At 29.6% G+C, this 24,406-nt stretch overlaps 1 protein-coding gene across 1 annotated transcript in view; it reads left to right on the top strand.

Annotated features, from left to right (window-relative positions):
• LOC142329227 (uncharacterized) overlaps window positions 1-24,406 on the top strand; it is a 197,585-nt gene that overhangs the window by 78,865 nt on the left and 94,314 nt on the right. Inside the window, exons 5-6 of the mRNA XM_075373634.1 lie at window positions 3,880-3,902; window positions 6,917-7,101. Coding sequence (XP_075229749.1) covers window positions 3,880-3,902; window positions 6,917-7,101 — 208 coding nt within the window. The remainder of the gene's footprint in view (window positions 1-3,879; window positions 3,903-6,916; window positions 7,102-24,406) is intronic.

Raw genomic sequence — 24,406 nt, 5'->3', positions numbered from 1 at the left:
ACGAATTAATCTTGTTGCATTCTGCAAGACGGCGCGACCACGCATGTAGCCAAGTAGTCTATAAAATTAGAGCAAGCTTTTCGGAGATCAAATCATTTCTTAGAGGGTGTGGCCACTCTTTCTCCGGACGTTTACTTCTGGGGTTTGTACAAAAAGTAATATTTATCGAGGAAACCACCACAGCCTCCTGGAATTTCAAACCGTTATTTGTGATTTCACCAAGAACATGCAATATGAACAACTTGTGAGAGTTTTCGGAGAAATAGAAGAAACGCATTAAGATATGTCTGATTGTTCACGGGAACCATTTCCAATAACTATTGCAAGGTAAGTCGATGTTATGTATTGTTGTACTAGTGCATGACAGATGTACAGTTACTTTTTGAACGCACTGTATTTAATTATTTGATAAGTCAAGATATTGATTATAAAATAAGTTGAAATATCAAAAAGAAGCTTCTTTTCAAAGCATGTCAACAAATCAATTGAAATAAGTATCTAATAATAAAACCAGAAATTTAATCTCTTTGCTTAACCTGAAACTCATCTTAAGTCGAGTATATACACTTCTATGCTTGGTTGATAAGCCATACAACTATTTTGAAAATCAAATTTCTTAAACACGTTTCCATCCATTCAATAAAATTAATATTGATTCATTCATTGTTTTACCTTTCAGCATATCTTGAGAAACTACAAAAAATTGAGAAAATCGTTGAAAAATTTGTCATTTTTATAAAAATGGTAAATTATTAAAACTGAAATTTAGTTTTTTCTTTCATTTACGCTTCTAATTGTCTTTTTCATGTACCAAAAACATATTATTTATTCTCATATTGAGTGAAGTTGGAATGTAAAACACATTTTTTCATCTAAAATATAGTAAAACAACAAAATAATGTTTTTTTCTATTTTTCCTGCCGTATATAAATTATCTGAGGTACAAGTGGCTCTAAGCAGAGCTCCTATCTTCAAAAGTAATATTTTCATTATACAGCCCCATTCTAAATTGTGAACTCATTTCAAGTTGCGGAAAGAATGTATCGCTTGTAAATTTAATGTCTCCTACATTTCAGTAAGTTTGACATATTGAAATATATCATTACATTCAGTTTGATGAAGAAGGCAACAGAGAAATATTTAACTCATCATTTTCCGTAGTAAGCCTGGAATTAAATAATTCTTATGCTTTAGGAAAATTTCGACATATATCCACGTTTCAGATCCCCCAGACCCCAAAAACCACCGTCAGTTCAAAAGTTTATACATACATTTATATATATATTTCACTTTCTTGTAGACACGAGAACTGCCGTAATTTTGCGCCAATCACTTTTAAATTGATACATAAAATATAACAACCCAAAATCTCGGTCGAGTTCATTAATGGGTAAAATTGAACCATGAAAATGGAAATGGGTGGCTTTTTCAAAAAAACAAAATACCGTTATAACTTTCTTGTTAAGTAAAATATCGAATTCGTTTAAAGTTCCTACCATTCGTTGGATAAGGGCCTAAAACTTATCTAAAGGTTTTTTATATCACCAACTATTGGCCCAGGGGGTGAAAAAAATGGGGTTTCGAGACAAAAAATCATACCTCCCTTAATAGGCACAGTATCGAATCGGTTTAAAGTGGTCATTAGTCCTCTAAACATTACCTAAAACTTTTGTCTGTAACAATTTTTGATATAACCAAGCCTTACGGCAAGGGATGACCAAAATTTTGCTGGAATTGTAAGAAGATGGGGCTTGTCTTATGCTAAACATGTGAAAATTTTTTCACATTCATCCATTGTCGTATTGAGTAAATTTCAAGTTTTTTTTAACTTTAAGGTGGAAATATTTTTTATCCCTTACTTATCACCGGTGAAATCTACCTTCGCCTTTCAGCGTGCCGAAAGGGGTTTATTTATTTTAACATTTTTCTTATATTTCCTAAATTTCTTAATTTTTATTACATTTTTGTTTATATCAATAATTTTATTCTATTTAATTTTCGGTTGTTTTCTTAGTTTTGTATTTTACTATTAAATACAACAAACATTTACTATGAAACAAGAGTTTTTCCAAAGTTTAAATAAAATAAATTTTTCATGACCTAGGAACTCCAAAAAAAACAAAAGAAAGGAAGTGTAATGTTGGACGTCCGTATTTACGAGTATTGGCGTGTTTGAAGCTTAATAACTTTTGACTGGATAAACCGATTTTGATATGAAATTTCCCACAGAGACTAGTGTATATGGAGCAATTTTTTGGTAAAATTTCAGAGTCAATATCTCTAGAGGGTGGGCTAGATTGTTTAGAGTAAATTTTCTCAACAGTTTGCAAACAGTTGCAACAGTTTTTTTTTTATTAAGCTCAATACGCTCTTACATTCTTGTCCTACAATTAAAAAAAAAAAATAGCTCCTAAATTCTCTACCTTTCACAAAAATAAAAAAAATCGCTACATGTTTTTATTTATTACATACTTTTTAGTTTAAAAAAAAGAATTTTGGCCGTATCTGTTATAAAGATCTTTTTTGTATTTGTTTCTTCTCCTGCTCCTCTGGGCCGACTCAGCAATCATGTATTAATCAGCCCAGGGGAGTGTCCTTGTGACTCTAATGAGCCTCCTCGCCTACCGGCAGTATGTCCGGCATGGCAGGTCGACTCACTGGTTCCAGATGATTTCTTTATTTTCATCTTGCCTTTGCCTCTAACCGCTAAGCCCCAGCAGCCGGGTCTCGGTCGTTTTTTTCTTTAAGTAACTCCTCCCACTTTTTGTAATCCACTTCCTTTGCTCATGTAACCTCAGTCACGATTCTGTCTATTGTCAACCATCTCTCTTTATCTCTCAGCATATACTTTGTTGTTGTTTCTGTGGAAATCTCTTGAATGTTATATCTGGCTTTAGACTCTCCCAGCGTGCACATTCAAAAAAGGTGTGGCAGGGAGCTCTTGACTGCACTACACACAATATGGGAACTCCCTTATTTTAAACCTGTGTAAGTATACACTAAATCCTTCGCGACCGGAGAGGAATTGTGACAGGTAGTACCCCACGTCGCCGTGTTTCCTCTCCAGCCACGGTCCTATCTCAGGAATAAGCTTCTTTGTCCACGCCCTAGTTGTAGCGTCGTTCCACTTCTCTTGCCATTCTTGTAGCAAGAGATTAGTGATATCTTTTCTGTCCCTGCCTTCATAGATCCGTTTCATTTGGGTAGCCCGTAACTGAATCGACGGTACCCCGGCCAGGATTCCCGCCGCATCCGCCGATACCGTTCGGTACGCCGCCACGATCCTAAAATTCATTCGTCTCTGCAGTGATGTCATCATCTTCACATTCCTCTTGCTGTTTAGTGGTGAAAATCAGGCAATTACTGCATACAATACTGTATTGCTGCTATCATCAATAGCTTTCTTTTAGTTACTCTGTGTTACCACTGTGGGCCCATCAGTCTATTCAGACTGTTGACGATCCACTCCGCTTTACTGCATACTTCATTGAGGTTTTGGTTGTATAGCTCATTTTGTACATACTTAATCAACATCAACATACCTAGAATACATATCCTAAATATATTTACAATGTTTTTATTAAAAAAATATTCGAGGAAATTAGTTTTTTATGTACATTTAAGTTTTCTGACTTAGGATGCAGCAATGTTTTTCCTCCACGTTAGAAAATAACATCACTACTAACGTACAATGAAAGAAAATTCTATTTATGTTAGTAAACGGATAAAAATATACAGTTAGGTGATACGTAATTTACGTATCGTGATTTTTATAATAAATTAAAACAAAATTATGCTCTTATAAATTTATAAATAATAACATAGTATAGAAATAATAATAATAGTTTTTAAATTTTATTTAATTTACATTTTTTATAGGACCTCCTAAACTGAAAAATGCAGTTTGTCAGGGATTTCCAAATAAATAACAAATACAGAGTTAAAAAAATAACACAAACAATTCAATTGAAGAATAAAACAAAAAAAAATTCATAATTTATGATTAACATAAACAAAAAAAAATCTCCTTATCCTCATAACATTATGATTATAATAATTATTATATAGTAATAATTAACTTTATTAGTATTCAGTAAAATACGTACAATAATCACGAAGTGTAAGCCGCTTTATGAATAGGAGCCTCGGTATTGGAACTTAATAACTTTCTACAGCCACAAAAAAAAAGTAAAAACCAAGTTTGCGAAAGAGTAAGAGAAAAGGGTTGAAAGGGGAGAAACAGTAAGTCGGTGGAGGGGTAAGGGTTACGTAGGGCATCGATTAATTTAATATTTGGGGTATGTAGAGATGAATGTATATATATATATATATATATATATATATAAACACACACATGCAGGAGAGAACAGATCTCTTGCAGCTGGTTTGTAGGGGGGCTGTTGCATAATGCAAATACATGCAGAGAGAAGGGTACCAATCACTTCTAAGCCGCGTCCATACGGCTTAAACAATTTAATCTTTTGATTTCAAAACTAAATTTTAACGGGTGTAATCGGTTATTCCACTTACCCCTAAGTCAATTGACCATATAATCTGACAAGTAAATCTTAGTCATATAACACTATAACAAAAGTCAGAACATAGAGAAACTATTAGTAACTAACTGAGGGACCTGCTGCAAAAAAAATTATTATCAAAATAATAATAAAAAAAAGATTAATAAATCAATAAAAACGAATTACTGAAAGACGATTGAATTAATACATGCATTAAATAATTTGCTAAATTATAGTTTAATATAAAAAAGTTGATTAAAATTTTAATGAACTTTGGTTAGTGTTTGCATAAATTACCAATTATCTTAAGAATAATATTCTCAAACATGCTTTCTTTAAAAGGAATACGGTAAAATATATAATAATATTTATTATATATTGATAGCATTAAAAATAACATATCTTTCTCCTTGTTTCTCGGAAACGCTTTTCACAATTCAAGATATGCATTAACGTTTTATTAATTCTACATTACTTGTAAAAATAATTGATGTAAACCTTAAAACTATAAAATGAAATCCATAGTACATAAAATTAGGTAGGAAAATTTTGGATAAGAACACATGTTTTGGCTCGCTTAAGTAATACGAATTTTTTTTAAGTTGACGTTTACATTTTTTCCATTTGTTTCTGAAACGCCTGATTTAAACTACTACTTTTTTCAAGAAAATAATTTTTATCTTATTATTATATTTCATATACACCATACATTTTTTTTATAAACTAATTATTAAGAGCCGAAAATGTTTTCGCAATACGATATTTTGCGACACTTAAATATTAATGAAAAATATGAAAAGACACACTTTTTTCCTTCAAACGCAAAAACTATTTATTTCATCGCTTTCTTACATCTAGTCTAGGTCCACAAAAAAATATCTTTAATATATATATATATATATATATATATACACGTTTTTGGTAAATGAGGGTAATTACCCTTTCACTCACACATTTTCAAAATATAGATCCATATAACAATTCAGAAATTTATAGCATAAAATGTAACAGTTATAAGTAACATTTATTTTAATTTGGTGGAATGAAAATGATAATCACAAAATTATTAATGGTATTAATAACTGGTGGGGTACGTAGGATATTTGTTACTCTTAAAAGTGTCATAAACGTGGAAAGAATATGAAGTGCCTCAAAAACTATCGAAGTATGGAGTGTTTTTTTATACATTATTTTTTTGCTGAGTCGAACATATCCGTACTATTGGAAATGAATAGCCAAGCCCCTCAAAAATGAATTTGAAATTTAATTCTAGTAGAAAAACCTTCGTTTTGTACTTCGTAGGGACTGATTCATAATAAATTACTTTCTGAGAAAATTCAGAGAAATTACTTTCAAAGAGAGGAAGCCTCGTATATTCAGGTGTTTGTCATATTTTACAATTAATTCGAATAAGTTATAACAAAGGTTACTGAACTGTTTTAGTTAATTATTTTTTTTAATAACTTTTTCTGATATCGAAACAAATTGTATGAAAATGAAAAATTCACTTTTTTAAATTATTTTTTTCATTCGTTTCTTATTTATTTTATTACACAGCATAAATAATTTTACTTAAAATCAAAAACTAGTTGATTACATCGGAAAAAAATAATGAAAAAAAAAACGTAAAAAACGTAAACTGATAAACATAATTATAATGATTACCAAATACCAAAAAATGAGTATTCCTAACGGTATTTTCTGAATAAAAATAAACAGTATAAGAATTTCTGGTTTTACGTGTAAATTTACCTTAAAAAAATTTAAACCAGTGAAACCTTCCAATTGTGATTGCCAAAAATCTGATGCACGATACGTTTAAATTATAATAAGATAAAAATTTGTCTAAACAAGTGGATGAAACTTAAAGCAGTTATTCTCCCGTATGATCTAAATTTAAGGGAAAGGATAATAATTTAATATTCTTAGGATTAAAAAGTTTTACAAAAAAATTTTCATAACTTAAAATTCTAAAAGGAAATTAGAATTTTATGTTTAATTTTTTGTAAATTATTTTTTTTAAATTAATTAATTTTCTTATTTATACTACTTCCTCAGTATCTACTGATAATAATGGTTTAATAATCGAAGCGCCCATTTTAAATTTTAAGTATAATTTTTGTGAATTATATTTTTATTTCCTAATTTATAAATTTTTATATTCTTTTGTAAATATTTTCTTCTTTGAAAGGATTATATATTTTAAAATGTTACGTTAAAGTATAACTAAAATTTAATACGCAATATAAATTTGAATTATTTTTGAGTAATTCATACAATGGTCAATATCAGTATTATTTATAATGAACATTTATACATATATATAAAACATACATACAAACAACAGTGATCAAAATGCATATAGATGCATGCATGTTACGTAATGTTATATGTTGCAGGGCATGTCGGAGGCAGCCGCTCTGTGTCGGGGTTGTAGGCGCCCCATTCTGGATCGCTACATCATGAGGGTTGTAGACTCATTGTACCATGAGCGTTGCTTGCAGTGTTGCGTTTGTGGATGTCCCCTATCAAATTCCTGTTTCACACGCGATGCAAAACTTTACTGCCGGATCGATTACGAAAGGTAAATCAATAAAAATTATTTTGATGTTTTAAATAATTATAATCTTTCGTAAATAAAATAATTATTGTTTCATAAGTGTGTGGAACTACGAAAAGAAAAGTAAAGGGATAATGTGGTGCTAATGAACCAGCCTAACACGAAGGCAAATATACTACTTTTGAATTATAACATGAGTAATATTAATAATATGACACATTTAAAAACTTTATCTCTTAAAATTTTAAATTTTAAAAAGTTTTAATATTTTTCGTATTTCTAAAACATCACGTAAAAAGGGGAAACAAACCCTTTAAACAATTCACCTGTCAGTAGGAGGTGACTGCCACAGTTCTATTTCCATTTCACTCTAAGGGACGTTAGGAAAATCCTCAGCCTGACACAGAGATCGCTAGTACGCTGATTTTTGTCGACTTTTTATAAGAGTAGATAAAACATGGATTCACCATTATACTCCAGTAACCAAAAAACCTCCAAACAAGGAAGAGTAGGAGCAGACGAAAGTGCGCTGAAAAGAGCGAAAACAGTTCCATCTGCAGTAAAAATCATTGGATTCTCGTGGTGTTGTGCTTATAGATTACCTGGAAAAAGGCAAAAATATCAAAGGGAGTATTAAGCTTCACTACTGGACCGATTGAAGGGTGCGTTTCAGGCTAATCGTCAATTATAGAAATAATCAGGTATTTATATTATAGAAACAATTCATTTCGGACATCTGACCGACCAAAAAGAAAGTGTTTTTTCACCATGATAATGCGTCTTCTCAAACGTCTTTATTTTCTTATTTTATTTATTTTTTTTTAAAGAGGTGGATGAACCCCATTTACGGGCGCCTAAGCAGTGTCGGGCTCGCTAACAGGTTCCGACAGTTATAACGAAGGGCGTATGTATACCTGCGCACTACCGACTAAACCTCTCCACTCCTGGCTTCCCCCCTTTCTGGCACTGCTTATAAAAAAATTTCATCAAAAGTCTTGTATTTTTAATGTTAAAACCCCTTTACCTACATTTCCACGTGCGCTGTATTCACCGGATTTGACTCCCAGCAATTACTTTCTCTTTTTAAACCTGGAAAATTCACTTTAAACGATGAGGTGAAAGCTGAGACAAATGCTTATTTTTTACAGTTGGATAAATCGCAATTTATTGAGGATATTAAGAAGTAGGAAAGTCGTTGGTCTTAATGTATCAAAATTGCAAAGTGACTACATTAAAAAATTTAAACAGCTTGCTGTTTTTTTTTGTCTGGATGAGAATTTTTTGAACAGCCCTATTAGATCCAATTTTACTCCCACTTCTCAGAAACAACCGAATAAATGAAGCGCAAAGGGACACAGCCAAAAATGGTACATTCCTATCTTGTTGAATTTATGTGGTAATAACGATGTAATAAAGCTCATCTTTACAGAAACATAAACAATTTTTTAGAATTTATGCCTTTTCAGTGAATTAATTCTTTTCAGAATATATAATCAGTTATACAGTAGTAGTACAGTAGTTATACTGTATGTAAATGTAGTAGTTTTACCCTACTAAATTAATTACATAAATAATAAAATATTAAAATATAATAAAAAATGTAGATAGTTCAATGAATCCAAAATGTTAATGTTCCTAAAATAAAAAAAATATTAATAAAATAGAAAGAATAAACGATCTTTAATAAAATAAAAAAAAAAAAAAAATAGTGAATTTGAACGTAGCGTAATTCTAACAGTTACAAAAAAACTGTACATTTAAATGGTACAAAATGGAGTCTATCAATGAAAAAGGTGTTATCATAGATAATTTTTGCCTATGGGACAAATTTCATAATACTGTTGAAAAATATATTTATCCAAAATAAAACGTTTTATATTTTTATCAGTAGTCATTTTACAAATAATGGTTAATAAAAATCATTTAATGTCGAGTTTTAACTGTAAAATTTTCTAAAAAAAAATCTTTTTTTTTCTAGATTTGTCTAAAAAAAGAAAGAAAATTCAAAATATATAATTTTGTTAAAATTCTGTACGAAAATACTTTAAATATCCAAATGACATCAGGCTATGTATCAATAAGCCAGATTAATTGATTACTAAATAAAGATGACAAAAAAATAATAAAAAATCTTCAAGTTAAGGAATCGACTATATAATAAAATGACTAAACACCAAGAATTTTTTCTAAAAAAAAAAAAAAAATGAATTGCTTATGAGGCTTGATTGTACAAAAAGAATTATATACATATCCAATTAAGAACCTTTTTCTTTTTTAGGTCGATTAAAAATTATTTCTTCCAGATATATAATTCAATTTATCCACAGGATTTCTGTTATTTGTACTGTTCAGAAAAAGGTACCTCTTATTGTGTACCACTTATTTCTAAAGGGCTGGATTTTTTCTCACCCCTTTCGTGATTTAAGTGGTTTTGTAAATGTGAAAAACCACATTTACTACATAATATTTTCTTACTACTCGTATAATATAACAAATTTTATTCATGTAAGAGTAAGAGAAAAATTAAAGCCCATTCTTGCCTTTTATTTATTTAAATTTTTATCGAGGCTACCTCCCACTTCAAGTTGAAGATTGCATTTTTGATAATATTTCCTATTAATGATGCGTTTTAACAAAAGTTTATTAAATATAATAAAATAAAACACATAAAACTTTCCCCTAAATTGTTTATAATTTTTTCAAAATTAGAAATATAGCACTGGATTTGGTTCTAATTAAGTTTTTTGTAATAAAAATGTTCAACATAGTTAAAAATTGTTCGTAGGAGCAAAGTCAACGAATTCAGAAAATATTTTATAAAAGGATAAATGTAGCCAGTAATTTTTGTTATTTTAAGAGTATATTCCCAAAAAAGATTATAGGGTGACAAAATAATTCTACCAACCAATGGTAGAACTATTTTTATTTTTGTTATAAATATAGGTTTTTTTTAATAGTAAAAATAATTTTTCTGTTTACTTTTAATTATTTTCCACATTTCCTTTAATTCTGTTTGGTTTCGTTACCAAAAAGGAAATAGAAGCTGGAAACTAAATTCCCTTCCTCCCGAACCTAGAACCTCTATCACCGTTCCTCACCCTCCGACCGTTCTTCTGTTTCCAATAAAATAACCGCGGCGCCCGCTCTTTACTTCTCCTCGCCCACCGCCTCCTATTTCACTCTTCATCTCCCCCCTCGGCGACATATTGCGGGCACAGCCTGCACGCGTGACGTCACCGGCCCCACGTGACGCAGCTACGACTACGAAACCACCCTCACCCCTTGTCGTCGTGAAGAATCAAATCGAACTGTCAACCAGGCAATTTTTTTGTTTTGTTTGTATCCTTACAATACGGTCGGGGAGATTATGTTAATCCTCGACTGACCTTCGTTTCAGTAGGCCTAATATGTATTTAATGACCGTTACAACCCTTGCCTAAATATACCAATAACACTGTACTATATAGATTTATGTTACATTATTATCAATTCAAAGGAAAATAGTATCCTCTGCATTTTAAAAATTCTAAATGAATGTTTATTGATATATTAAATATTACACGTGAAATGCACGAAAATCTATTTACCAGGTGGGTGAGTATAGAACATTCATTTCGTCTACTAGTCAAGTTTTATTTCTTGTACAATGATAAAAAAATCTAATCCAGTTCATGAGTTTACATTGTCATTAAAGACAATATTTATTCATGAAATTTGTTAATTTTACTTCGTTTTTTGGTGTTATTTAAACAAATTTCAAATATATGCATTAAAAAGAAAAACAAAAAAAATTACTAATTTTTATAAAAGCTGAAAATGCCAGTGAATGATCGTAGGTATAAATCCTAGCTGTTGGTTTGTTTTTCAAGAAATTTGGTAAGATTAATACAATGGCTGAACCCGTTAACTATTCTTTCTTTATTTTTTTGTGATGGATAGAACTTGTCATGCTTGAAAATAAAATAACTTTGACAAAAAATTACATTGTTTTCTTCTATGATTCCTACACCAGAATCTTATTTAAAACAACAGGTTTATACATCTACGGACTTTAATGTGAGACAAAAATATATATTGCAAGTAAGTCGAGTGTTTATGTAGGCGTTTGGTCAGGTATAATTTAATGATTGAACCTCGTTTTGTGGACAGAAGAGATATTAAATTAATATTATATAATATAATCACGAAGAAAAGTGTTATAGTACATCGGATGATCTAAATTAGCGGTTACAATATTTTTCCAACTGATACCTCCTTTTATATGAAATATTTCTTAAGCACACCTCATTAAAAATATTCAAAAATAAAACAAGATAGTAGTAATGAAGAATTTATTTTTAATTAAGTAAAAAATGGTTAAGCGAAAGTATCAGATATGTACTTAATTATTGATTAAGTGGTCAAAAATCCCTCACACATGTTTATTAGTAGATTTTTTTATAAAGACCTTAGAAATAAACATTTAATTATTAAAAAAAAGTTTTTATTCTAACATTTTAACTTTGATAAATATATTTGATGTAAAAATTATAGTAAAATCGTCTAAAGAAAAAGAATTAATTTTATTTGGGGATTTAATTTTGATTTATTTATTAAAATTACTGATATATTTAATTTGGAAAATTTTCTGCGTAACACCAACTATATTTAATATATGCGATGAAACAAACCGGGTTGGTCTAGTGATAAACGCGTCTTCGCAAATCAGCTAATTTCGAAGTCAAAGGTTCCAACGTTCAAATCCCAGTAAAGGCAGTTACTTTTATACGGATTTGAATGCTACGCGGATACCGGTATTCTTTGGTGTTGGAGTTGAATTAACCAAACATGTCCAAAATGGTCAACCTGAGACCGTACAAAACCACACTTCATTTACACTCATACATATCATTCTCTGAAGTAATACCTAACGATGATTCCCGGAGGCTAAACAGGAAAAAAAATATATATATACACGATGAAGATATGATACAAATTTTCTAGAAAAAATGAAAATCAGTGTAAGAAGGTAAAGAATATTGTATAAATTTCGAAAATGACGTGTTTTTTAGGATATAAAAGAATATTATATTCAACAGATGATTTAAAAATTAAAAGACTATGACAGAATACGGAATGAAAATGAATGTTAATTAGACTAAAGTAACGAGTATAGAAGACAAAAAACCGATGAATATCTTAACAAAACAAGGAAGAATTGAACAAGTAAAACAGTATAGATACTCAAATACCACTTTAATTGAAATTGTGATAATGAAATAAGTATATAAGAACAACAATGGATAAGGAAGAATTTAACAGAAAAAATAACTTTTTATCTAGTAAGACAGAGTTAGAACTGAAAAAATGTATTGAAATGTGTTAGTGTACAGTGTACTTCTTTCTGTATTGATGTGAAACATGGGCAGTAAGAAAAAAAGAATACAGAATACGTAAAGGCATTTGAAATGTGAGAATGGAAGAAAGAGATCAGAGAAGATTAAATAAATGGGCAAAGAGAAAAATGAATAGCTAATGAGAAAAATTAAAGGAATAGAACTTACTCAGAACCAATCAGAATAGTAAAGATAAATAATTAGAATATGTCATTAAAGAAGTGTTGATAAGAGACCTAGTAACATCAGTAGTAAAAAATAAAAAAACGAGAAACTGTAAAACAATAAAAATGATAGGGGATAAAAAAATAATTTGAACCTATCAGGATACTGAAATTTAGTTGGATATAAAAAATAATAAAGATAGACATGCAAAGAATCTGATTCAAGGCGGACAATTACACGATGAGAATAAGTCGACCAAAAAAAAGAAAAGAAAATTGTAAATATTTTTCAACAAATTTTTCTTGACAATATTATTAAGTTTTCTGATGTGAAAAAAGTTTTGGTAAACGTGGTAAGAAAATTAAAAAAAAAAGTTAAATTATAATTGAATCCTTATGCAAAATGTTAAGTCAAGAACAGTTAGAAAAGCCTAAATATATGTAAATATACAATTATAAATTTAAAAAAATTGAATTATGATTTCGAAACTCATTCGCAAATAGAAAAAGAAATCTTATGAATAGTTAACTTAAATCAATAATCTTTATGTTATTTATGTAAAGGATATTTTGTTACGACGGTAAAGTTGATATATATGTAGACCACGTTTTTCTTCCATAGAACTAAAAATTTGAATTCATAAATCCCGGAAGATATTTAAATCTAGCAAGATATAAATTATTCATAGATATCCGCATTTATGCTCCTATGACTTTTTTTGTTGATTCTACAAAATAAAATAAAGCAATGTGTTTTCTTTGTATAAATCAGTAGTTATATTTTATAGTTTAATCAGAATCATATGTTAGTACAACTAGCTTCTTTTTTTTTTTGTAAAGGAAGCATTGATGCTACCTTTAGCTGGAAATTAAAATAATTCTTACGTTAGTGAAAAAAAAAGCTGGTAAAATATTGCATGACTTTCCCAGCTATTAATAATAAAAATTAAAACAGTTAAAGCAAAAAAAAAAAAACAGGATGTATGGTTTTTAAGGGTGGGAAATTAAATTTTAGAAAACGTTTTCTAGAAATATTCATAAATAGATTAAAGCTTAACAAATTTGCTTAAGTAAGGTTTTCTTTAAATTTAACCCCCGCCTTTAATAAAAGCTAAAATAAGAAAAATCATTTTTGAAAAATATCTAAACCGAAGGGAAATAAAACAAAAGAAACATAATTTCAATTCAAGAAGTAGGGGTTACCTTTTTTAAAAATTTGGATAATTTATATATGCATTATAAGTAATAAATTTACTTTAATGAAGTTTTCTCTAAAATTTCTCTGAAGAAAATCGAAATTGGTTTTTTATATCCCACCTTAACGAATTTTGAAAAAATTCCTTACGATATGATATTGTACTACTACTACTTGTATTATTGGACGAATTACAACACCTTCCCTTCTAGAGATTTAACTACCTGTGCTATAACTACCTAGACGGGAAAGTAAAAATTATGAATAATTTGGAGTTTCATTGCAACTTAGAACTATATTAAAATTTGTGACTGTTCATAATTAAATTATTTATGCAATATATTTACAGATTTAATCAAACGAAATCAAAAATCAAAAATATTTTACATGTTTTAGGGGGGAAATGTATAAAATATTTTTCCAGAAATTGATTTTTTTTTTTGAAGATGTTCTAAAAAACTAACATTTATGTATGTGTATGTGTGAATATATATATATATATATATATATATATATATATATATATATATATATATTTTAAATTAATATGTAGGAATCTCTGAATGAAGAAAAGTCAATATATCCGAGTATATTGATCTGAGGGATGCTCTAAGGCGGGTTAGAAGGAGAAAGCGGGGAACAGTTGGATAACGGAAGGGTAAGAGGAGCAGTGTTTGCGGAGTAGCCTCGAAGTTGCAGGGATGTTGACTCGGGGGATATTGCCTGCCTAGTCACGTGACTTCGGATTGTCCGGAAGAATGGACGGCGGCTGCAAACAGAACTTCCGAATAAATTTTAACGGTGATGGAAAATAAACTAATTTTAGAACCGGAATAAATATTATATTGTCATTATTATTATTATTTATTATTCAATTTTAATGAAAATAAATTTTATTATGAACTTAAATTATTATCAGTAACTTTAGTTTTATCAAGAGAAAATTATAAACACTTTATGTACCTATCTCTCTCTCTTTCTCTCTCATTAAAATACATTGCAAGAAAAATACGATAATCACAAAACTGATAATTTAAAAATACTGTATTATTTTGAAAAAGTTAGGAACATCTGATTGCATCTTAAGTCCCAGAAATTAATATATAAATATTATAATGAAAACAAGGTGTTTACCATATCGTATTGGAATAACCACTAGGTATATATAAATTTGGCACTAAAATACAATTATAATATATAATACAATATTCCTTTAGTATTTGTATGTTTTATATATATATATATATAAATAAAATGGTATCGGTAAGTCTGTTACTCTTTCACGCAAAAACTACTCAACCGCCGTTTGAATTGAAATTTCGGATGAACATAATTTTTATATGGCTTGCGATAACAACCGGATTATGTTCCTTGCTTAAAGAATTCATTCACTCCATTCATCTAACTACTAATTTTATTTAGAAATAATACACGAGACCAAAGTGTACTTACCAGTTTATTATAAATGTTTAAAAATGAGCCCGCCATTTTCAACACATTTCTTAGCAAGCTTCTGTACTGCTTTTGTTGTTCGTTTTAGTTTTTCAGAAGTGTCCTTAAGTTACTCAGCGACATCAATAATGCGAACAATAAATTCCTTACGATAATGTCTTTTTATTTTGTATACAATATTTTTCATCCATCCCGAGACGCAAAAATATGAAAGTGTTAGATCAGGCGATCTTGGTGGTCAGGAATGTGTACAACCACGACCGATCCATTTCTCAGGGAAATTATGATTTTAGTGACTGGAAACGGAACAATAAAAGTGGGAAGGCGCGCCAACGTGCTGGAAATGTACTTTTCCGTCTCAGCGCTAGAGGAACGACTTCAAACAGCTGCGGCAGTTTTTCTTGAATAAATTGGAATTAAACCTTAGCATTTAAGCAGACAGATAATATGAACGGTCAAAACAGCCAGCTGACTGTGAAGAAGGCCACACATTGACGCTAAATCGGTGTTGAAAATTGCCTTCCACCGTTTCATGAGGATTTCTAGCCTATACGTAAGTTGTAGACGTCATCTCGAGTGAAATTTTTCTCGTTAGTAAATAAAATATACTTGTAAAATTGTCGATTTTTATTCCATCAGTTGCAGAACTCTATTAGTTGCTCAGAAACAAGCGAAGCGGACCGTTTCTTGGGTGTAGATGTTAGCTACATTCTATAGATCCTGGCTGTTTTTGATAAGGAAAAAACTTGTTTTGTTTAAATGTCCGTTGAAATTATCGAATGAGAAACATCGATCCACTTAGAAAGACGTGATGTACTGACGCCTGGACTGTGCTGAACTGTATCGATAATAATTTATTCATTAACAGCGTCGTGTTCGACAGATAGTTCGTAGCTGATACGAATACTAGGTAGTGAACTTGTTTCCCAAAGATTGCGCAAGTCGCTCAATTGTTTTGGGCTCTGGTATCCTGTTATTCAGAATAGGCGCATTTCATATTCTACTGCTGCAGCTGTAGCATTACAATTACACACACTCAAAATGAATACCATATCAGCGTATTTCTCTGTTATAAATAAGTACGGCATTACTTCCATGGTAAACCAATAACTTTCAAATTAAAATTCTCAGAAACCTTCGCTAACGACAGCACAGTTCACAGTACCGATATACTTAATGTACCTTACAGAATGATTTAAACACTAATACTACAATATTGCGCCTTGCTGATCAGCTATTGTTATTTTACTGACAACTTTAAAATAATAATTTTTCAAATAATTTATTGCATTTCTGTTATTAATAAAAAAATTATTATTTAAGTAATTTTTATTTATTTATTTTTATTTTACAAATGTGTAATTTCCAGTTTATTTTTTAGTCTTTTAACAGCAATTTTTAACAGTACTTTTCTTTTATAAATTTTTTATATCACCAAAAAAGAATTTGTTTTTTGTTTACATTAAATAAATACTTTTCTGAAAAATGTTGTATATGTACTGTTTCTAAATAAAATTGTAGATTTTCTTTGTTTTATTCAAGTTATCTTACATCATTTTGTTTAGAATTAAATTCTCTACAAGGTTTCTATAAAGGTTTAATACGTTCATAACCCATTGAACAATGTTACTGTACGTCAAACGTAAAAAAACAGGGATTTTTACCCCAATTTATTGGTTTTCACCCAAGATTTTTCAAAAATATTGTAGATACTGTTTTGGGACCTATTTTATTCGATTCTTAAGATCAAAAACCATAATAAATCACTAATTCTGTTCCTTAATTAACGTTCTAAAAATGTCAGTGACCTCATTTCCCCGGGGTAGCTGAAATCCGAGAAAAACCTTTCACTAGCCATAAATCGCAAAAGAAGCATTTTGGGACATACGTTTATGGGAACGTTTTTCATTATTTTTACTAGAAGAGTAGGTTATGAAAGACCCGGTAGAACTTCGTGATACACCCTACTAATTATAATAAAACTCTAGTGAGATATCGAGATAAATTGGATAATATTTCATCGACACAGAATAACTAATAGGTGTTGAATGTTTCCGGTACGATAATAAGGCATTGGCATTATTTAATAGAAGAAAAGTTATAAGCGACTCGTATGCTGGGGTCGCCAGTCCCGACCCCAGGTCAGGACCGGCAACACCAGTTCATTCAATTCTGACTGAATGAAACTCAGAGGAATAGTCAAGGCAAAATATGAATGAGTACTGTGTTAATAGTATGATTAGTTAAAAAAAAAAAATTATTCAAATAATACACAAGCTAACAAAAATAAATCCCTGAACTTGGGTATCATGTCAAATATATATTACGTTATACAGTAGAAAGATAACAACGTACACTATCATAACTAAAGAGATAAGAAGTATTTATGGGTAATTAAACTATTATAAATAAAATCACATATGTATATGCATATTTTATTCGCGTACCCGAATAGTTTTTAATGGCCGTATTGATCCATTCAAATATATATAATAATAATTATTATAGTTATTATAATTATATGCGCAGTAAAGATTGGTCTCCATATCAGTAAGTCACTGCTAGTAGATATAGCTTATTATTATTTTCAAGCAGGCGAAAGGAAAAATTACTAATTATAATTTAATAACAAATTCTAAACTTATATATAAGAAAATATTTCAGTTACTTATCGTAGAATATATCTAAAAAAAAGTTATTTATTTTAATACAATTCATATTCAACATAATTACACACTCACGGACACAAAATTGTGTGAGTTGTTTATTTATGTATGTAAGTTTATATAAACATACGTGAGAGCACGCGTGTGTTCGTCAATATATATGTTTAATAAACTTAAATAAAGTAGACTTCAAAAAATCTTTACTAAAAATTGAAAAATAATATTTTTTTCAAATCAATTTTAAAGTTAGACTTATAAATAAAAAAAAAAAAAAATAATAATAAAAAATTATTCATTACTTTCAGAGATTTAATTCAGTACAAACTTCAGAAAGTTACAAATTAAAGAATTATTGAGAAGTTAAATTGAAAAAGAGCCTTTGGGGAGAGGTGTTTAATTAGTTATTCTAGATAATTTATTTTTGATTCTTCAGCATTTTTTTCCCATATATATGGAAACCATAATACGTATATAAGTTTCCATATATATATATATATATATATATACAAACTTTCATGGTAATTATTATGAATGAGGTTTTTACAAAATGTTTTGGTGTATTAATTTCAGCTTTTGACTGCATAATAACCTACACTGTTCTACAAATGAGGAGATACGTACAGTTATGTAACAAATCACAACAAACATGAAAATTTGCGTAAATTATAATAAAATATATATTTTATTATTTATTATACATACATATAATTTCAAAAGCTAAACATATGTTCGACAACGATTTTTACTTGATAGTTGGAAAACATTTTAATGAAACTTTGTAAATGTATTCTAAAATGAAATTTACGTCATCACCGAGACATTCTTTCAGAATGCAATCACAAAAAAAAATTAGTATACATAATCAGATCCACGAATTTTTTTTTGTTATAATTCTAAGATATCTAATTTTTAAAATTTTTTTATAATTCTAAGTAGAAAGGAATATAAATGAAAATTAGTAAAAGGAAAGAGTAGTATGATGATGTACACGTTGAAGAAGTTATGTTAAACTGAACAACTACAGAGTAATTTTTTATTTTAACTAAAGGTTAAAGTTTAACTAGAAGAAAAGGAGACTAAAAGAAGAAAAAAGTAAATTCATTGTCAAAATTAAGAATTTTGGTAACCGAGTTACTATTTCACTAATTAATCTCGTGTTTACAGTCCAGCTATATGAAAATTAACATATACACCCATTTATCACGCGTATGTAAGATTCGTCCAGGTCTGGAAAATTTAAAAAAGTAAAAAATATGCTTAAACCAATTTCTAATAAAAAAATTCACCCTCTCTTAATATGATCAAATTTTCAATGTGGTTTCTTATAAAGCTTTCACACCTTGTTTTACATTTCACACATTGTTTTCACACATTGTTTTCCTTTTCACACATTGTTTTACATTTCCCCTCCTTACGTTTAACTGTTCTCAATCACCTGCTAGATGGTGAAAATCAAACTTCCTCTTTCGTATTTATTCTAATTTAAACTTCCGTTCTTATTTTGTAATTTTAAATAATATTATTATTTGTTAACTTAATAGAATTTAATTAAAAAATTTTATATTGCCATATTTAATGGGTTAAATAAAAAGAAAGGTCACATATTTTTGCTTAAAGAATTAATTGTTGGTTTTATGCTGTTTTACTGCTGAAAGAATTAAAAAATTGTCATTCTGTTCAAATATCCTATAAGTAAAATAATTTAATGAGTCATAATATTACATAGTAATTATTAGAGTATTATCATAGCAATTATAAGAATAGTTAACTAATATCAGTATGCGAATTATTTTCTCAAAATGAGCCAATTATAATTATTTATAATATTTTGTATCAATTACTTTACATTTTGTAAAAAAAAAATTGAATAACTTAAAATAAATGGAAACTAACAATAGGAAGTAACTGATGACGATTGTTTAGGGTTAGTTAAAAAAAAAAAAATAAAACATGTAATAAAAAGAACGAAAATTAGAAATAAATGAGTTACTGTGGTGGATTGGAAGGGGATTAGAGACCACGAGATACAGTGTTACAAACGTTGCACATTTTGGCTTTAGTAACAATTAATCGACATGGCATGTTATTGGATTCCAGTTGCTACACACAGTCGAGTCGCACTCATTTGAGGGCAATGATGCGTCAGACGGTAGGCCGGACAGACAGATCCCACATCAATATAGAGCCAACCAGCCGCGCGGGTTGTGCTGGACAAATATCGTTACAGACAGAAATTTAATAAAACATGTAGTATGTACTTTTTGTTTTGTTTTAAATATAGACTAAAAGAGCATGTTACTTGAAATAAAAAAAAAATAAATAAATAACAAAATCGAACTACTATTTATGATTTTAATTTGATATTTTACACTAAGAGTATCTTTAAAATGGGTTGAATAACCTTTATTTGTTACAACAATGAAATAAAAAAATAAACGAAATAAAGGACTGAATCTTTATAATATAATATTAACCTAATCTTTTTAAATAATCAGATATTTAATTGCTTAGCCCTAAGCTGAATCAATTTCTGAAATAGGATTTATACAGATCAATTCATGAAGAATGTAACAAACATTCAGATGTTCTACCGGCGGATTTTTTGTGTTTGTTATTTTTCTAAATATTTAATTCCTTTGCTTTTTAATACTGAAAAATTCGTTTCGTTTTATACCTAATTAAAATCTGTCACGTTTTGTTTTTAATAAACTTCGAAATTCTTAAGTTTGTATTTAGTTTCTGTAGACTTTACTCAAATCACTTTACTCAGAATTAAATTCTCAACAAACTTTGTTTAAAACTTTTATGTATTTATAAACCATTTAACAACGTTATTTTATGCCAATCATAAAATAGAGTGTTTTTTTACTCTAATCTTTTGTGTTTTACTTTTCCTCAAAAACGATTAAAAATACAGTTTTCCCCTTTTTTAGATTAGATAGAACCACTAAATTTGTCCCTTAATTTGGGGGTCAATAATTACAGTCAGGCTTAATTATACCAATGGCGCAAAAATCAGAGCGAATCTTTCACAAACTGTTAGTCGCTAAAGAATCGTTTGCGAACTTATATTTACATGAACTTATTTATTTTCATTTGGAAATCATGTCCTAGAAGTTTGTTACATTCTTCGTAAATCACTCTATAAATTTAATAAAAATTAAAATTGATTTGTAGAACGGGTAAGTTTTGTAAATTTCAATAGTATTTCTTATTTAAATGTTTGGCCTTAATTATGTTAATGTTAAAAAACAAAAGTAACGAGGATAAGTGGAAATAAACCAATGAAAAAAAATTGAATAATGACTTTTTAACAGAAATAAACAGTTATTATGTAGTAAAATAGAGTTAAGACATGAAACTTGTGGGTATTAAACAGGTATTTGGAGTGTAATTTATACAGATAAAATGTAGTCAATATAAAGGAAATGAACGAAAAAGAGTGGATTAATTTAAAATATCATATATTATAGAAAAATAAGCGGGCTAAAGGCTGAAAATGAAAAAAAGTTGAATAAATGAGAATTGAAGTTCATCACAATTTAATTCAGGTAGGAAACTGTTCAACTGTTTAAAATGTATTATTAGAGGAGTAGAGCTGACTTATACAGTGTTAAAAGGATCAGTAGAAATTGGAAAAAAGAGGAAATGGCAAAAAGTATAAGTTACAGACAATCTAAAAGAAAACAGGAAATATAAGGAATTTAGAATTTATTTGGAAATGGAAAAGATTGAGATAAACATGGTGCAAAGCAAATATGATAACTACATGATGAGGTACAATTTGTTAGATAAGATTTATGTCTACAGACTGATTTCCTTACACCGGAGAGAATTCGATGTAATTACCTCAAGAGAACATCATTGGAACTTATGACATAAACCGAACGATCGTAGTGATGTTAAGATTATTTAAAGATAGCGTAAGAAGTGAACGTTTGAGTAATTCCTCCTGAATTTCCCTTGGGGCTGTGCTCATTTCAAAACAGATCCGTTACCAAGATGGAGTAGCCACAAAAAAATATTTATGAAAAATATTAGAATGATTGTTCATTGATCATCTAAATGTTCCAAATTTATAGATTTGATTCCAGCCAAAGTATTGTCATTCGTTCTACCCTGATTACATGTCAATAATACATTTATTACCGTGTGAAGATATAACATAAAACTGGTCGTCATGAAATAACGCTAATTAAGAAATGTCTGTAACTTATACTTTTTACCAGTCTCTCTTTTTTCTACCTTCTACTGATTCTTTTGACACTGTATTTGTCAGCCTTTCATAATAACATAAATTATACAACAAAAAAAATTACTTACGCTCTCAGAAATCCTTTTGAGGCAATTTAAAATTATTCATTTTAATCATTATTACGAGATTATTACTATTTAATATACGCTTTATATCCAGTTACAGTTTAGAAGGTTGATCTTGTTCAATTCCAGGTTTTCTGGGAAAAAATGGAGAAAAAACCGAGTCCCGGCGTATGGGGCGGGGTCCCGTGAACGGCATAGCCGGGCTCGGTTACCCTCGCCTTTCATGTTAGAGGCAGGCAAATTAAAATAAGAAGATCCAGAACCAGCGGGCCGACCTGCCATGCTGGACCCACTGTCTGCAGGCGGGGAGGCCCGTTAGAATCGCAAGGACACGCCCCTAGACTGAGTCATGCTTGACTGCAGATCCGGTCGAGGGGCGTATAGGGAAAAACGTTCCAGGTCTTCTAGTTGCAACCCACCGGGTTGGTCTAGTGATGAACGCGTCTTCGCAAATCAGCTGATTTGGAAGTCGAGAGTTCCAGCGTTGAAATCCTAGTAAAGTCAGTTATTTTTACACGGATTTGAATACTAGATCGTGGATACCGGTGTTCTTTGGTGGTTGGGTTTCAATTAACCACACATCTCAGGATTGGTCGAACTGAGACTGCACAAGACTACACTTCATTAACACTCATACATATCATCCTCTGAAGTAATACCTGATCGGTAATTACCGGAGACTAAACAGGAAAAAGAAAGAAAGGTCTTCTAGTTGCGCGATACATTGAACGCTGACGATGAAATGCACTTGTTATACACGGTATTTTTTTTTTTTTTTAATGATTACTTCAGTATTTTCAATAATATTTGACAGAACTAATGGAAGTACATCTTGTTATAAGGATATGAATTTATATGGTATGATTATTATAGATTCAATCATAAATTCTTAAGAAAATGTGATAAACAGATAAAAATAAATGTGTTTATCAATAGATAATTCGGACAGGATTCAAATATAATTAAAATCATAAGCTGTTTACATGGTTTAACTCAGGATTATAAATATCACAAGACAGTTATCTTATTGAGAGATATATGAAAAGGGAAAGGTTTATTATAATATAATTATATTAACCACGCGATTTTGTGACATGATGAATATGATTTAGTTATTAGAAGTCCGTAGGGTGTACAGACGTGTGTGGTGTGAATATTTATGTAATATAAACGCTAGGGCGGCTGTTTCCATGACCTTGAGTATCTAAATTACTAAATGTTCCTCCCTTTTGTCCAATCCTCCAATAGTAATAGCGAGTTGCTGGTGTTAAGCTTAACGGCGGTCATGAATTCATCATCGTGCGGTTAATTGACAAGGCGCGTGGCTAGGAGGTTTCTTCAAATATAGGCCTACCGCTGCCTATTGGTTAGACAGTGGCAGTGGGTCATTAACTGGTATACAAACAGTAAGGCGCCTGTACTTCATAAATTATGTCTGTATTCTGGATCCCTTTACCCCTACACACACATCCTACTTTTACCGCCTCCAACACACAAATATAAGCGACCGACAATATAACCCCGTTCTGTTTAATAATCCTTTATATCGCTACCGTAAGATTTTTAATCACTTTAGAGATTTTATAGCTTAATATTATTTTCTAATATTACACCAGTTTATACAACGTAACAAATATTTTTAAAGTTAACATATATTACACTTTTTAAAGATATAAATTTTTTTTTAATATTAAAAACTTCCTTCCTGCTACGAGTTTATTATGCTATTTTTGATACAAAAAGAATTCTTAAACAAAAATTAAAAGCATGAAGAAAGAGGAAAAGTGAGCTCTTTCTCTCTACATATATATATTTATATATATACATTTATTTAAAAATCTTCTCACAGTTCATTACATTACAAATCTTACTATATCGTCCGCTTCCCAAAAGTTACAAATTATTAGCTTTTATTTTTTAATGTCATGGCAACGGTGATTTATGGGGCATTTTCAATAATTGACTTATCAAAGCGAGGTTCTATTTTAAATCAGCTTTTTGGCAGTTCTTCTGTTTGTTGGTTATTACCCAGTTATATTTTCTGATTTTTATGATTTTTTTTTTATTTTTGAATCATACTTGTAATAATTTTTACATAAAAATTTCTATTTAAAATTTGTAGATACTTTTTTCTTAGTGTAGAAGGAGAGAAATAGG

The sequence above is a fragment of the Lycorma delicatula genome, chromosome 8, assembly GCF_047948215.1.
Source record: "Lycorma delicatula isolate Av1 chromosome 8, ASM4794821v1, whole genome shotgun sequence".
NCBI classification, from domain to species: Eukaryota; Metazoa; Arthropoda; class Insecta; order Hemiptera; family Fulgoridae; genus Lycorma; species Lycorma delicatula.
The sequence above is the reverse complement of the archived record's forward strand: the minus strand, read 5'-3'. Positions and strand labels throughout refer to the sequence as shown.